This window comes from Mobula birostris, chromosome 12 (genome assembly GCF_030028105.1).
Source record: "Mobula birostris isolate sMobBir1 chromosome 12, sMobBir1.hap1, whole genome shotgun sequence".
Lineage (NCBI taxonomy): Eukaryota > Metazoa > Chordata > Chondrichthyes > Myliobatiformes > Myliobatidae > Mobula > Mobula birostris.
Genome location: NC_092381.1, coordinates 9,431,977 through 9,448,457, shown reverse-complemented (window position 1 = coordinate 9,448,457; position 16,481 = coordinate 9,431,977). Strand labels below are relative to the sequence as shown.

The window sequence follows — 16,481 nt, the reverse complement described above, 5'->3', positions numbered from 1 at the left end:
AAAGGGGAACAGCTGTTGCACTGGTACAGTTCCACTCTCTTGACTTTGGAACTCTGGGTCCAGTGGTACAAACCAGCATCCCAACTAGGTCTTACTTGGTTACAGTGGATGACGATGATGTCCTCTGTGTCTTGTCATGTCCTGCGCTCTCCTGGCAGTTGGATCTCACTGTAGATGCCATCCTCCAGAGATGACGTCACAAACTCGAACAGGCAGGTCACTATCTCACCGGGGTACAAGGCCTCCAGCTACCCTCACCTGGTTTAGCCCGCCGGTTGAAGCAGCGTGCCGGGGTGCGGCTGCTGTCACGCGTGAACTAGCTGGAACCATAGGTGAGACCAAAGTGTCCCTGACTGGACAATGACAAGCCCTTTCACCAGAGGGGCTACCCCTCCCTGGACACCCCGTACAACCCACACGAGGCCATAATAAATTAATTACCGATTACTAATGAGAGAAAATCTGCTGGAAATCCGAGCAACACACACAAAATGCTGGAGGAGCTCAGCAGGCCAGGCAGCATCCGTGGAAAAGAGTAAACAGTCGATGTTTTGGGCTGAGACCCTTCATCAGGAATCAGAATCAGGTTTAATAACACTGGCGTATGTTGTTAAATTTGTTCTTCTGCAGCTCAGTTCATTACAATGCATAATAATAAAAAAATTAAAAACTATAAATCACACTAAGAAATACGTATATAATTTAAATTAAATAATTAGTGCAAAACTTACTTACTTGCTGCCCTGAATGTCAGTGGCGTTACACAGTACTGCACTCAGATGCAGAAGGATTCTTCATTGCCGTTTCCGTAGAATTCTTTTTCCCACTCGTCAGGGGTTGTTAACCCTGAGCTGAATCCCCGAATCTGGAGGATTGGTGGACCCCTTTAGTCTTGCCTCTACCCTTTGACCTGTTTGGCATGGGTGACCCCATCAGGAGTCAAGCACAAAACCCTGACTCCGGCAAACATAGCTCTCCAAGTTATTGAAGCAAGCAAGCCTCCAAATCCTATGAGAAGGAGGGCCCTTTGGCTCATCTAGTACATGCTGAAACTATTTAAACTGCCTACTCCCATTGACCTGCACTGGGACCATAGTCCTCCAAACCCCCACCATCCATGTAGTTATCCAAACGTCTCTTAAGTGTTGAAATCGAGCTCACATGCACCACTTGTGCTGGCAGCTAATTCCACACTCTCACAACCCTCTGAGTGAAGTAGTTTCCCTTCATGTTCCCCTTAAACATTTCACCTTTCACTCTTAACCCATGACCTATTGTTATAGTCCCATCCAACCTCAGTCGAAAAAGTCAGCTTGCATTTACCCTATCTATACCCCTCATAAATTTGTATACCTCTATCAAATCTCCTCTCAATCTCATACAGTCTCAGGGATTAAAGTCCTAATCTATTCAATCTCCCCCAGACCCAGCAACATCTTGTAAATTTTCTCTGTACTCTTTCAACCTGATTTTCATCGTTCATTTGGGTAGGTGACCAAAATGTTGTGGCCCTCCTGCAGATATCAGTGTAAAAAGAGAGGATGAAATATAGTGAGGTAATGTTCATGAATTCATTGTCCATTGAGAAATCTGATGTCAGAGGGGAAGGAGCTGTTCCAAGGATCCAGTTGCAGAGAGAGGTAGAGAGGATCAGGTTTTGGAGCTTGTTGATTAGAACTGACGGTATGATTGTATTGAACGTTGTACTGTAATCAATGAACAGTAACCTGACATAGATATTACTATTGTGCAGGTGATCCAGTACAGAGTGGAGAGCCAGTGAGATTGCATCTATTGTAGACCTGTTGTGGCGATAGGCAAACTTCAGCAGGTCCAGGTCCAGGAGTTGATTCTGGCCGTGACCACCCTTTCAAAGCGCTTTATCTCAGCAGATGTGAGAGCCCCTGGGTGAAAGTCATTGAGGCAACTCACTCATCTCTTCTTGGGCACTGGTGTGATTGACACCCTATCACTGATGCACTAAGGCCAATTACTGGTACCAACCCTCCTGCATCTTTTAGGAACGTGGTAGGTAATAAGACCATAAGACATAGGAGCAGAATTAGGCTACCCAGCCCATTGAGCCTGCCCCGCCATTCCGTCATGGCTGATCCCAGATGCCACGGAACTGTATACACATGCCTTCTTGCCAAAACCTTTGATGCCCTGACCAATCAGGAAACTATCAGTTTTCTCTTTAAATATACCCTCGGACTTGGCCTCCACAGCTGTCTGTGGCAGAGCATTCCACAGATTCACTACTCTCTGGCTAAAAAAATTCCTCCTTACTTCTGCTCTAAAGGGTCACCCCTCAATTTTGAGGCTGTGCCCTCTAGTTCTGGACAACCCACCAGAGGAAACATCCTCTCCACATCCACACTATCTAGTCCTTCCAACATCCCATAAGTTTCAATGAGATACCCTGATTTGTTTCTAAATTCCGGTGAGTACAGGCCCAAAGCTGCCAAAAAAACCCTCAAATGTTAATCCCTTCATTCCCAGAATCATCCTCGTGAACTCCTCTGGACTCTCTCCAATGACAACACATCCTTTGTGAGATATGGGGCCCAAAGTGTTGACAATGTTCCAAGTGCAGCTTGACTAGTGTCTTATAAAGCTTCAGCATTACCTCCTTGCTTTTATATTCTATTCCCCTTGAAATAAATGTCAAACATTGCATTTGCTTTCTTTACCACAGACTCAACCTGTAAATTAATCTTCTGGGAGTCTTGCGCAAGAATTCCCAAGTCCCCCTGCACCTCTGATGTTTGAACCTTCTCCCCATTTGGGTAATAGTCCGCACTATTATTCCTTTTACCAAAATACATTATCGTACATTTCCCAACACTGTATTTCATCTGTCACTTTTTTGCCCATTCTTCCAATTTGTCTAAGTCCTGCTGCAATCACATTGCTTCCTCAGCACTACCTACCCCTCCACCTATCTTCGTATCATCCACAAAGCCATCAATTCCATTATCTAGGTGACTGAAAAACAATGTGAAATGTAATAGTCCCAATACAGACCCCTGAGGAACACACTAATTACTGGCAGCCAACCAGAAAAGGACCCCTTTAATCCTACTCACTGCCTCCTGCCTGTCAGCTATTCCACTATCCAAGCCAGTATGTTTCCTGTAATGCCATAGGACTTTCTCTTGTTAAGCAGTGCCATGTGCAGCAACTTATCAAATACCTTCTGAGAATCCAAATAAATAACATCCACTGCCTCTCCTTTGTCCACCCTACTTGTTGCTTCCTCAAAGAACTCTAACAGATTTGTCAGGCAAGATTTTCCTTTACAGAAACCATGCTGACTTTGATTTATTTTATCATCCATCTCCGAGTACCCTGAAACCTTATCCTTAATAGTGGACTCCCACACTTTCCCAACCACTGAGGTTAGGCTAACTGACTAATAATTTCCTTTGCTTTGCCTTTCCCCCTTCTTAGAGAATGGAGTGATATTTGCAATTTTCCATTCCTCCAGAACTATGCCAGAATCAAGTGATTCTTGAAAGATCATGACCAATGCATCTGCTCCCTCTTCAGCAACCTCTTTCATAAGTCTGGGATGTAGTCCATCTGGTCCAGGTGACTTATCCACCCTAAGACTTTTTAGTTTACCTAGCACCTTTTCCTTTGTAATAGCAATGGCACTCACGGACCTCTGGCACACTGCTAGTGTCTTCCACAATGAAGACAGATGCAAAGTGCTTATTAAGTTCACTTGCCATTTCTTTGTTCCCCAATTACTATCTCACCAGCATCATTTTTTCCAGTGATCCAATATCAACTCTCACTTCTCTTCTTTTTATATAAATGAAAATTTGTTCAGTATTGTGTTTCATATTATTGGCTAGCTTGCCCTCATATTTCATCTTTTCCCTTCTTGTGGTTTTTTTTAGTTGTCTTTTGATGGATTGTAAAAACTTCCTAATCATCGGACTTCCCACTCATTTTTTGCTACATTATGTGACCTTTCCTTGGTTTTTATGCAGTCCTTAACTTCCCTTGTCAGCCACGGTTGCCTACTCTTGACATTTGCCAATAACTTCTTCCATAAGACATATCTATCCTGCACCTTGTGAATAATTCCCCAAAACTTGAACCACCTGTACTCTGCCATCATCTGAGTCCAAACGTGGTCACAGAGGGAACATGCAAATTCCACACACTGCAGTGTCAGAGTTGATATCTTTAGAGAAATGGATTTCAGGGAATATTTTGAAATTTTAAAAACCCACGGATCCGGTGGATTTCATTCCTTGATCAGAATTCTTTGGTTACCTGATTCAGTGGAGACACTTAAGAGATCATTCGATCGGCATGTGGATGGAAAATAATGAAAGCTTATGGGATTTTTAGAGGGAAGGGTTAGATTGATCTTGGAGTAGGTTTATATGGGCTGAAGGGCCTATACTGTTTTGTACTGATGTACAGCACTGTACAATAGTTTTAGGCACTTATATGTAGCTAGGGATTTTTTCAGTACTGTAATAATTTTATGTATTGCACTGTACTGCTACAGCAAAAGGAAACATATTTCATGACATGTGAGTGATGATAAACCTAATTCTGATGAGGGTCTCTGTTGTGGACTGAGAGTGGGAATGGGGCTAGGTGAGGGGAATCACGGTTGGGCAAATGGAAAGGGAGAGGGGAGGGAGTGGGAAGCACCAGAGATTCATTCTGTAGTGATCAATCAACCAAATGTTTGGAATCAAATGAACTTGCTTGGTGTTTCAGGGCTGGGTGTGTCTGCATCCAAGCCACCACACACCCCTGGCACCCCTTCTCTGCCACCCGTTCCACACCCCTCCCGCGGCATTCCACCCTCACCATTCCCAACATCCTCTGCACTCCGCTTCACATTCACAAATATAGTACTGTGCAATAGTCAGGCACACACACAAAATGCTAGAGGAACTCAGCAGGTCAGGCAGCATCGGTGGAAAGGAATAAACAATCGACATTTCGGGCCGATACCCTTCATCAGTTCCTCCAACATTTGTGTGTGTTGCCTTGGATTTCCAGTATTTGCAGATTTTCTCATGTTTGCAATAGTCTTGGGTATATATGCGCTGAAGATCTTTGCACTAAAACTGTGCTGTTGTTCTAAAACTGACTGCATTGTCTCAATGCATAATTGAAACCTACAGATCGGATCCCAACATTGCCACAAGCCTGTGTTATTGCAGAGGGTTCCATCTCTAAGTATGCTGATAGTTTGAGGACCACTAGGATCTTCTGTATTCATGGAGTCACTAATTACATATAAGTACATCATGCAAGCTAGTTCTTGCCTCTATTCTCCTGTTCTTTCTCTGTTGTGCTCGGTATTTATTTCCTTCAAGTGGCATCTAATTTACTCATGAAATCATTGATCATCTCTGTTTCTGCGATTTCCACCCCCCCCCCCCCGCCACCCCATGCAGCGAGTTCCAGGTCATCACCACTCACCACTCAAAGCATCCAATATTTCTGATTCATGGCCCTCACTGGAGACACAAAAACCTGCAGATGCTGGAATCTGGAGAATCACACAAAGCACTGGAGGAACTCAGTGGGTCAGGCAGTATCCGTGAAAGGTAAATGGACAGTCCTGAAACATCAACTGTCCATTTCTCTCCATGGATGCTGCCTGACCCACTAAGTTCTTGCAGCATTTTGTGTATAGCTTCATCCCCTCACAGTTTCTTTTATCCCCGAACCTTGAATCATTTCCCCTTAATCCTTCTAACATGAACTAATGAGAACATCTTTTTCTGCCTTACTTCAGCCCATCAAGGACACCCAATAAACACCAGCTAGCTAGTAAATGGGAATTTCCTCATGTACGGATTCTATACTTAATGTACATCTGTCCTCTCCCTCCAGTTGCTGGCTTAGGAACGATAATCATTTCATCTGGAGTTTCATTGGACCAGTTACGTTCATCATTGTGGTAAGATATTTTTTCTTTTGCTGATGCCATTTCTTTTTCTAGCTTGTGATCTGTTTTGCTGGTCACGTTTGGAACAGTTGAGTTGGTGTCCTGGGACTCTGCTAAGCCTGAAACAATAGCCTATATCAGCACAGAGCTCATAGGAAAGGAAGAAAACTTTCAACACGCATTAATACAGGGTGTGGTGTGCTTGACATTACACCAACGTGCTGATTGACACTTCCATCTGCCATCAAACTGATGTCTGTATGGTCTTGTATTAACGGGTCATTACGCACAGTGCAATGTAAGCCAGGAAACTGAGCTAATAACACCAAGGTCCTATTTTCTTTCAATAAAATCCCAAAGCACAAATATATTTTGGCGATAACAAGTGTGAAGTTCATGCTATGCTACACAAGTTGAGAGGGTGGTTATGAAGGCATATGGCATGTTTGCCTTTATTTGTTGAGGCACTGAATTCAAAAGTCGGGAAGTTATGTTGCAGCTTTACAAAACTCTAGTTAGGCCGCATCTGGAGTATTGCACACAGTTCTGGTCACCCCATTCTAGGAAGGATATCCAAGCTTTGGAGACAGTACTGAAGAGGTATACCAGGATGTTGCCTGGATTATAGGGCATGTACTTTAACGAGAGGTTGAACAAACTTAAATTGTTCAACCCACCTATTTAACCCAAGTGTAATCATGACCAATTAATGTACTAACCAGTATGCCTTTGGACTGTCGGCGGAAACCAGAGCACCCAAAGGAATCTGAATTGAACTCCGAACTCCAACGCCCCCAGCTTTAATAACGTTGCACTACGATGGCGCCCTTTGTCTGTGTGCGATGTTATGTTTTGTAACTTCAAAACATGAAACTAATTTAACAGAAGACACGAGAGTCAGAAATGTGGGTCTAATTTAATGTTTACTTTAAGGAAGGTGCGCATATCATGAGGTGTGCAGTTCACATATTTATACACATAACCCATAATGAATTAAGTGAACAAGAATGCTCAATCAACCAATACATACAGTGGCATGCAAAAGTTTGGGCACCACTGGTCAAAATTTCTGTTACTGTGAATAGCTAAGCAAGTAAAAGATGACCTGATTTCCAAAAGGCATAAGGTTAAAGATGACACATTCCTTTAATATTTTAAGCATGATTACCTTTTTATTTCCATCTTTTACAATTTCAAAATAACAGAAAAGGAAAAGGGCCCAAAGCAAAAGTCTGGGCATCCTACATGGTCAGTACTTAGTAACACTCCCTTTGGCAAGTATCACAGCTTGTAAAGGCTTCCTGTAGCCAGCTAAGAGTCTTTCAATTCTTGTTTGGGGGATACTTGCCCATTCTTCCTTGCAAAAGGCTTCTAGTTCTGTAAGATTCTTGGACCGTCTTGCATGCACTGCTCTTTTGAGGTCTATCCACAGATTCTTGATGACGTTTAGGTCAGGGGACTATGAGGGCCACGGCAAAACCTTCAGCTTGCGCCTCTTGAGGTAGTCCATTGTGGATTTTGAGGTGTGTTTGGGATCATTATCCTGTTGTAGAAGCTATCCTCTTTTCATCGTCAGCTTTTTTACAGACGGTTTGATGTTTGCTTCCAGAATTTGCTGGTATTTAATTGAATTCATTCTTCTCTCTACCAGTGAAATGTTCCCCGTGCCACTGGCCAAAGCATGATTGATCCACCCCGTGCATAACAGTTGGAGAGGTGTTCTTTTCATGAAATTCTGCGCCCTTTTTTCTCCAAACTTACCTTCGCTCATTGCGGCCAAAAAGCCCTATTTTATCTTCATCAGTCCACACGACTTGTTTCCAAAATGCATCAGGCTTGTATAGATGTTCTTTTGCAAACTTCTTACACTGAATTTTGTGGTGAGGACGCAGGAAAGGTTTTCTTCTGATGACTCTTCCATGAAGGTCATATTTGTGCAGGTGTCGCTGCACAGTAGAACAGTGCACCCCCACTCCAGAGTCTGCTAAATCTTCCTGAAGGTCCTTTGCAGTCAATTGGGGGCTTTGATTTGCCTTTCTAGCAATCCTATGAGCAGTTTTCTTAGTCTTCCAGACCTCAACTTACGAACTGAGGAAACAGCTACCTGAAAATGCTTTGCTATCTTCTTATAGCCTTCTCCTGCTTTGTGGGCATCATTTATTTTAATTTTCAGAGTGCTAGGCAGCTGCTTAGAGGAGCCCATGGCTGCTGATTGTTGGGACAAGGTTTGAGGAGTCAGCGTATTTATAAAGCTTTGAAATTTGCATCACCTGGCCTTTCCTAATGATGCCTGTGAACAAGCCATAGCCCTAACATGCTAATTAAGGTCTGAGACCTTGGTAAAAGTTGTCTGAGAGCTCAAATCTCTTGGAGTGCCCAAACTTTTGCATGGTGCTCCTTTCCTTTTTCTCACTCTAAAATTGTACAAAACAAAAATAATACATTAATCTTGCTTAAAATGTTGAAAAGAATGTTTCAGCTTTAACTTTATGACTTTTAGAGATCAGTTCATCTTTACTCACTTTAACTATTCACAGTAGCAGCAATTTTGACCAGGAGTGCTCAAACTTTTGCATGCCACTATACATAAGATTGCTCAAATATTACTGAAATATTAAATGCACAACGTGTGTGTGTGACCTTGCTGTCTGCAAACCGCCATCTATAATCCTCACATTACAACAGAGACGACATTTTCAGAAAGTAGTGGTGGTATGGTAGCATCGTAGTTAGCCCAACACCTTACAGTACCAGTGACCCAAGTTCAATTCCCTTTGCTGCCTGTAAGGAGATAGTACGTTCTCCCTGTGACCGCGTGGGTTTCCTCTGGGTACTCTGGTGTCTGGTTTGCCCCCACAGTCCAAAGACGTACCAACTGATAGGTTAACTGACCATTGCAAATTGTCTTGTGAGTAGTCTAGGGCTAAATTGAGAGCTTGCTGGGCAGCACACCTTGAAGGGCCGGAAGGGCCTATTCTGCACTGTATCTCAATAAATAAACGGAAAACAAAAAGAAAGACTCGAAGAGCTGAGAGCTTCCTGGAAGGTCCTCAATGCCTCCTTTCATTTAGTGAATCCCATGTATTATAAAATATCATAAAATATCTCTGGCAAAGCACTTAAAAGCCATCCCCATCTCCCCACCACACACTTCCCAAATATTCATGACACTGAGTTCATCTCCTACTACCAACAAAGGCACAATTATATCAGCTTCCTTTGAAACCCTTGGAAGGTTATCATACACACAAAGAGAGCCAAGTGCATGTAATGAGTATTGGGGAACTATTAGTATGCCTGAAATGCTTCAATGAAAGCTCGGATCACGACATGTCAACAACCGTACTTATCGCACGGACAGCTCCGTCCGCACCTTATTTAATTTGGTTCATTCAGAGTTCAACCTCCCGCACATGCCTTTCTTCTGAGACCATTTGGGTGGTCCTTTGGTCCCAGGGAGAACTGAACGAGCTCTCTTTGCCTGGTTGGCAGTCAACACCTCTCAGTCATGAGCCAAGCTCTTTGACAGGACGACACACATCCATACTGGCTCACAGTAGCTGAGGGTGCTGGAAGTGAGGCTGGTTCACTACAGATATTTCACAATCCTATCTTGCTGTTCTCATAGAGCACAGAAGCAGGCCATTTGGCCCATCTAATCTGTGTGGCCTGGTTTTCTGCCTACACTCATTTCTCTGCACCCGGACCATAGCCTTCCATACTCTCTCATCCATGTACTTATCCAACCTTCTCTTAAATGTTATCTTTGAACCCTCGTCTACCAGTTCCCCTGGCAGTTCATTCCACTCTCCCACCACCCTCTGAGTGAAGAAGTTTTACCTCAATCTTTCACCTTGAACCTATGACCTCTAGTTCCTGTTGTACCCAGCCTCAGGGGATAAAGCCTGTTTGTCCTACCTATAACCCTCGTAATTTTGTATACCTCTATCAAATCACCCCTCATTTTCCTGCACTCCAAGGAATACAATACTAACCTATTCTACCATTCCCTGTAACTCAGGGCCTGAAGTCTCGGCAACATCCTTGTAAATTTTTTCTGTACTCTTTCAATCTTATTGATATATCTCCTGTAGGGAGGAGACCAGAACCACTTACAGTACTTGAAATTCAGCTTCACAAACGACTTATACATCTTCAGTATAACATCCCAGCTGCAGAATGCCCTGATTTATGAAGGCCAGTATCCACAGGTCCTATGACATGGAGTTTGAACTCTGAGGTAGATGTGAGTTGGCTGGTCAGCCTGATGGTTTTAAGATCCATGTCGGTGATCTAAGGCTGCTGCTGAACTCTTCAATCTGTAGCACTGAAGGAAAGGAAAATAATGACTCAGTTGTTCTTGGCTGTGAGTTCAGACGGTTTCTTGTTTACCAGAGTGTCATACAGGATGGATTGATCTCAATGCATTCAGCCTGATGACTGTTATAAGTTCCTGCCCTCAATGCTGCCTGACTCCAATTCTAGCTTCACCTCTGCCCCGCCTTTGTAATTTCGCAGTAACATCCACAAAGTACTGGAGGAACTCAGGAGGTCAGGCAGCTCCATGGAGGGGAATAAACAGTCGACGTTTTGGGCTGAGACCTTTCATCAGGACCAGAAAGGAACGGGGAAGAAGCCAGAAATGTTCCTCCAGCATCTTGTATGCATCTGTCTCTGGTCTTCTGGCATCTGGTGTTTACGAATACTCTGAAATCAGATTTATTATCACTGACATATGACATGAAGTTTGTTGTTTTGTGGTCGCAGTACAGTGCAAAGGTGTAAAAATCTATAAATTACAAGAATTGCCATGGTGAATCTGTGGAGTTCATTGCCATAGACGTGGAGGCCAAGTCATTGGGTGTATTTAAAGCAGAGGATGATCCTCATCATCATTCATTCATGTATGTGCCATGTCGTATGATATGGGTGATCATGGCCTTTCCATGACTGTGATAGCTCTTGACAAATTTTTCTACAGAAGTTGTTTGCCGTTGCCTTCTTCTGGGCAGTGTCTCTACAAGACGGGTGACTCCAGCCACTATCAGTGCTCTTCAGAGATTGTCCGCCTGGCGCCAGTGGTCACGTATCCAGGACCTGTGACAATAGGCACCAGCTGCTCATACGACCATCCGCCACCTGCTCCCGTGGCTTCACGTGCCCATGACTTTGGAGGGGTGGGTGGGGGGCTAAGAAGGTGCTACACCTTCCCCAACGGTGACATGCAGGCTAGTGGAGAGAAAGGGCGCCTTGTACCTCCTTTGGTAAAGACATATATTCACCCCAACACTCAGCAGGCTGATAGGTTCTTGATAAGTCAGAGCATCAATAGGGACAGAGAGAAAGCAGGAGAACTGGGTTGAGAGGAGTAAAGCTCAGCCATGATATATTGGTAGAGCAGACTCGATGGGCCATTGGCCGAATTCTGCTCCGGTGGCTTATGGTCTAAAATAAGTAAATAGTCAAAAAAAAAGGTATCTTCAAGTGCTCATGTGTTCATGTATCATTCAGAAACCTGATGGTGCAGGGGAAGAAACCTCCTAAATCATAGAGTGTCTGCCTGTCCCTCCACCCTGGTGGTACTAAGGAGAAGGGGGCATGTACTGGATGGTGCGAGTCCTGAACGATGAGTCCTTATTCTGACCAGTCATCATTTTTCAGGATGAAGGAGTAAATTGAATTCAACATTGCCAATGTCTCAGTTGGACTTTCTATGATTCAGTTATTCTCCACTGACGGTTTTATTTTAACTGTCAGATTGATCTTAGAGTAGGTTAAAAGGTCAGCAGGACCGAGGACCAAAGGACCTGTACTGTGCTGTACTGTTCTATGTTCTATGTGACATAATAAACCAGCTACCATTTGACCAACCACTGTCCATCTCAGGAAGGTCCCTCTATTGAACGGGATTGTTTTCCATCACTCTTTTGCACTCAGTGGCCACTTTCTTACATGCAAGAGTGGAACTCAAAAAAAAAAAGGTGCAAAGGCCACAATGAGGTAGATTGGGAGATCAAAAATTCCTCTTTTAGCAATTGTGAGGTCCATTCAAGAATCTGATAACGGTGGGATAGAAGCTGTCCTTGAGCCTGGTTGTAGGTGTTGTGTTGTGAAGGTTTTGTACCTTGGGAGGTGGTTGAAGAAAGAATGTTCAGGGTTAAAGTTCGTAATTTTGTTTGCTGCTTTTCTGAATCAGCAAGGAAGTGTAGACTGAATCCATGGATGGGGGATCTGTTTTCATGATGGACTGGGCTCTGCCCACAATTCTCTGTAATTTCTTACAGTTGTACAGTCTGGAAGGAGTTGCTAAAACATGGGTGAGAGTAGAGATGACGGGGAAATACACTCAGTGGCCACTTTATTAGATAGCTTCTGTATCTAATGAGGTGGTCACTGGGTGTATGTTCATGGTTTTCTGCTACCGTAGCCCATGTTCAATGTGTTGTGCGTTCAGAGATGCTCCTCTGTTGCCTTCCGATCAGCTTGAACCAGTGTGGCTAATCTCCTCTGACCTCCATCATTAACAAGGAGTTTTCACCCACAGGATTGATGCTCACTGGATGCTTGTTTTTGTTTCTCGCACCATTCCCTGTAAACTCTAAAGACTGTTGTGTGTGAAAATCCCAGGAGATCAGCAGTTACTGAGATACTCAAACCACCCCATCTGGCACCAACAATCATTCCACAGTCAGAACCACTTAAATCACATTTCTTCTCTCATTCTGATGTTTGCACAGAACAACCTGAACCTCTTGAACATGCCTGCATGCTTTTATGCATTGAATTGCTGTCACATGATTGGCTGATTAGATACTTCCATTCATGAGAAGGCATAAAGTTGTACCGAATAATTTGGCCACTAAGTGTAGCCTCATTTTGTTCTTTGTTCTGATGTCCATGTTTGTCTATTCCCCCTCCACCGTGTACTCAGTAAATGAGCGGACTCCTGCCGCCTCTCCCACTGGCCCATGAGTGTTCGACCATTGCAAATCCCCTTCCTAAGATGTTTACCGTAGATGCATCCAAGTCAGTGAACTCCCTTCTGTGCAAAAGCAGTAATCTATCACAAACTAACTGGTTTTCAGAAAATTCTTTCTGGTAATATTGATTTGAAAGCGAAAATAAATATGTCAAATCACTGCCCCTTCAGATGTTGTGTATTTAATATTTAATAACTCCATTTCTCATTTGAAGTTCCAGCACCGTATTAAAATCATGTGATCAGAATAAGCTGAGTTCCCTCAGGCGGTTTATAGACAAAGAAAGTTCAATTTTTTGTTCCTTTTCTTCTTTCCAACCTTACCCTGTTCAATAAAAAGCTAAACTGTTGAAAAGTTTAAGCTGGAAACATAAGGTAAGGGAGAGCATTCAGTGTCTAGGGCCTGTTCTGTTGTTCGCTTAGACCTAAGCTGTTCTGAAACTCAGTGCTTTGACCTGCTTTGGTTTGATTTCCCGAGTGACTCCCTTGCACAAAAACTTATCGTTCTCAGTTTGATTTTATATCCAGACTCAGCTCCTGAAACTTTCACATGGTTATTTATATTTATTTAGAGATACAACACAGAACAGGCTCAGTGAGCCACACCACCTAGCAACTGCCTACTTAATCCTAGCCCAATCATAGGTCCAATGAGCCGCACCACACAGCTACCACCGATTTAACCCCAGCCTCATCATAAGCCAATAAGCCATACCACCCAGCAACCCACATATTGAACCCTGGTGTAATCATAGGACCATTTACAATGACCGATTAACCTACTAACTAGTACATCTTTGGACTGTGGGAGGAAACCAGAGCCCCTGGAGGAAATCTATACTGGGAGAATGTACTAACTCCTTACAGACGGTGCCAAAATTGAACTCTAAACTGTGGAACAGCCCGAGATGTAATCGCTCCACACTAACCACTATACCTAGACTGAAGTCAATCTTTGTTCCGGCATTTATCCCTTTCCTCTCCAGTTCCGATGAAGGGTTTCAGCTCAAAACTGTGTCCCTTTGATCCCCCAGCATTTTGGTGTGTCAAATTGAATTTCTTGTTATAGGAGGGAAGGGTTAGATTAATCTTAGACTAGTTTAAAAGGACATCATACATAGTGGGCCAAAGGGCCTGTTCTGTGCCGTACTGGTCAACGTTCTACATGTATGTACAGGTGAAATGAAAAACTTACTTGCAACAGCATCGCAGGCAGAGAGCACCAGAGACACAATATTCACAAGAGAAACATGAATTTAACATAAACTATACCCAATTTTTACAAGAAATTTCAAATTCAGTTATTATAAAGTTTATTATCAAAGTACATCTATGTCACTATATACTACCCTGATATTCATTATCGTGGGCATATTCAAGAAGCACAATAGAATCAACGAAAGAACCCACCCAACAAAATAGACAAACAACCAACATGCAAAAGACAACAGACTGTGCAAATACAAAAAGAGAAAAAGAGAAATAATAATAATAAATAAGCAATAAACATTGAGAACATCAGATAAAGAGACTTGAAAGTGAGTCCACTGGTTGTGGGAATAGTTCAGTGATGCAGTGAGTGAAGTTATCACATCAGGTTTTAGAGCCTAATGGTTGAGGCCTGAACCTGGTGGTGTGGGGCCACAATTAAAACAAGAAGAGCAGACAACATCCTTTGTAGTGTAAAGTCATAGTGTTGCTAACAGTAATTATAAGGGTTGTGCAGGTTATTTCAAGAGACAAATGGTTGAAGGGAAGGAGTTGTTCTTAAACCTGGTGTTGTGGGACTTCAGGCTTCTGTAGCTCCTGCCCATTGTAGCAGTGCCCGGATGGTGGGGATCTTTAGAGGTCGATAGGAAAGGGTACAGTAGGGGTTCCCAACCTGGGGTCCATGAAGTCCTTGCTTAATGGTATTGGTCCATGGCGTAAAAGAGGTTGAGTAGAGAGTTTAAAATTCCAGTTCCCATAATGTGAAGCAGTGTTCACTGATATTATCGCTTGACAGTCACACACCGATTGGATGCAGTTCAGAGAAGGCTGTGTTGGTTGATTAATTAGATGAAGTAACTTTGTTATGAGGAAGGGCTGACCAGTTTGATCTTCTTGTCATTGGAGTTTAGAAGAATGGGAGATTATTGATGATCTTGGAACTGATAATTCTGACAGGGCTTGGATGCTTGAAGATAAAGATTCACTTTATTGAAACATAACATGAAATGTGTTGTTTGTATCAAGTGTGTGCTGCCTCTCCTTTTGTTCTCCTGCCTTCTCCCTGTAATTTTCGATGCCCTTTGTGATTGAGAACTAATCAACTTCCACTTTAAATAAACCCAATAATTTGGCACTGGCCTTGTTTCTGAGGCTGTGGTTCCTGGTCCTATCCAGACTCTTACTCTTCACATCCACTCTTTCCAGGCCTTTCAGTATTCGCTAGATTTCAATGAGATCCCCCTCCTTTTTCTGAACTTCAGTAAGCCCAGAGCCATCGTAACCCTTTTATTCCCGGGATAATTTTCATGAAACTCCATTGGAAGCTGTCCAAAGCTAGATCTTCATTGTACTTGGAGTACTGTGTGCAGTTCTGATCACCTACCTGCAGAGAAGATATGATCAAGATTGAAAGAGGGCAAAGAAAACTTACGATATGCCAGGACTTGAGTTACAGGGAAAGGTTGAATAGGTCAGGACTTTATTCCTGGGAGCGTAGAAGATTGAGAGGAGATTTGATAGAAGTCTACAAATTTATGAGGGGTATAGATAGGGTAAATACAAGCAGACTTTTCCCACTGAGGTTGGGTGAGAGGTCATGTGTTAAGGGTGAAAGGTGAAATGTTTAAGGGGAACATGAGGGGAAACTTACTCACTGATAGGGTACTGAGAGTGTGGAATGAGCTGCCAGTGCAATTGGTGGATGTGGGGTTGATTTCAATGAAGAGAAGTTTGGATAGCTACATGAATGGTAGGGGTATGGACTGCTCAATAGCAGGGGTATTGACTGCTTTTGGCGGGGGATAACCTACCTGGGGGAAGCAACAGTGGCCGTGCCTCTGGCACTGAGTCTGGCCCTGTGGCTCAGAGGGTAGGGAACTGAAGAGGCTGGCAGCAGTAATACGGGACTCTATAGTTAGGAGGACAGATAGGTGATTCTGTGGATGGGAAAAAGAAACACAGATGGTAGTTTGCCTCCCAGATGCCAGGGTCCGAGATGTTTATGAACGCGAACACAATATCCTGAACAGGGAGGCTGAGCAGCCAGAAGTCGTGGTACATATTGGTGCCAAGGTCATGGGTAGAAAATGAGGGGGAGGTCCTGAAAAAGAATACAGGGAGTTAGGAAGTAGGACCTCAAGGGTAGTAATCTCGGGATTGTTTCCTGTGCCACGCGACAGTGAGGATAGGAATAGAATGAGGTGGCAGATAAATGCATGCCTGAAGAATTGGAGCAGGGGAACAGGATTCAGGTTTCTGGATAATTGCGACCTCTTATGGGGCAGGTGGGACCTGTATAAAAGGGACGGGTTTCACTTGAATCCAAGGGGGACCAATATTCTTGTGGGCAAAGTTACT

General features: G+C 43.4%; 1 protein-coding gene across 18 annotated transcripts in view; it reads left to right on the top strand.

Moving 5' to 3' along the window:
• adgrl2a (adhesion G protein-coupled receptor L2a) overlaps nucleotides 1-16,481 on the top strand; it is a 958,846-nt gene that overhangs the window by 900,907 nt on the left and 41,458 nt on the right. For all 18 annotated transcript variants that reach the window (XR_011887962.1, XM_072273294.1, XM_072273297.1 and 15 more), the window contains one exon: nucleotides 5,881-5,947. Coding sequence is in view for 17 of the 18 variants with exons in the window: in XM_072273294.1 (XP_072129395.1) it covers nucleotides 5,881-5,947 (67 nt within the window). In the remaining variant the exon portion in view is untranslated. The remainder of the gene's footprint in view (nucleotides 1-5,880; nucleotides 5,948-16,481) is intronic.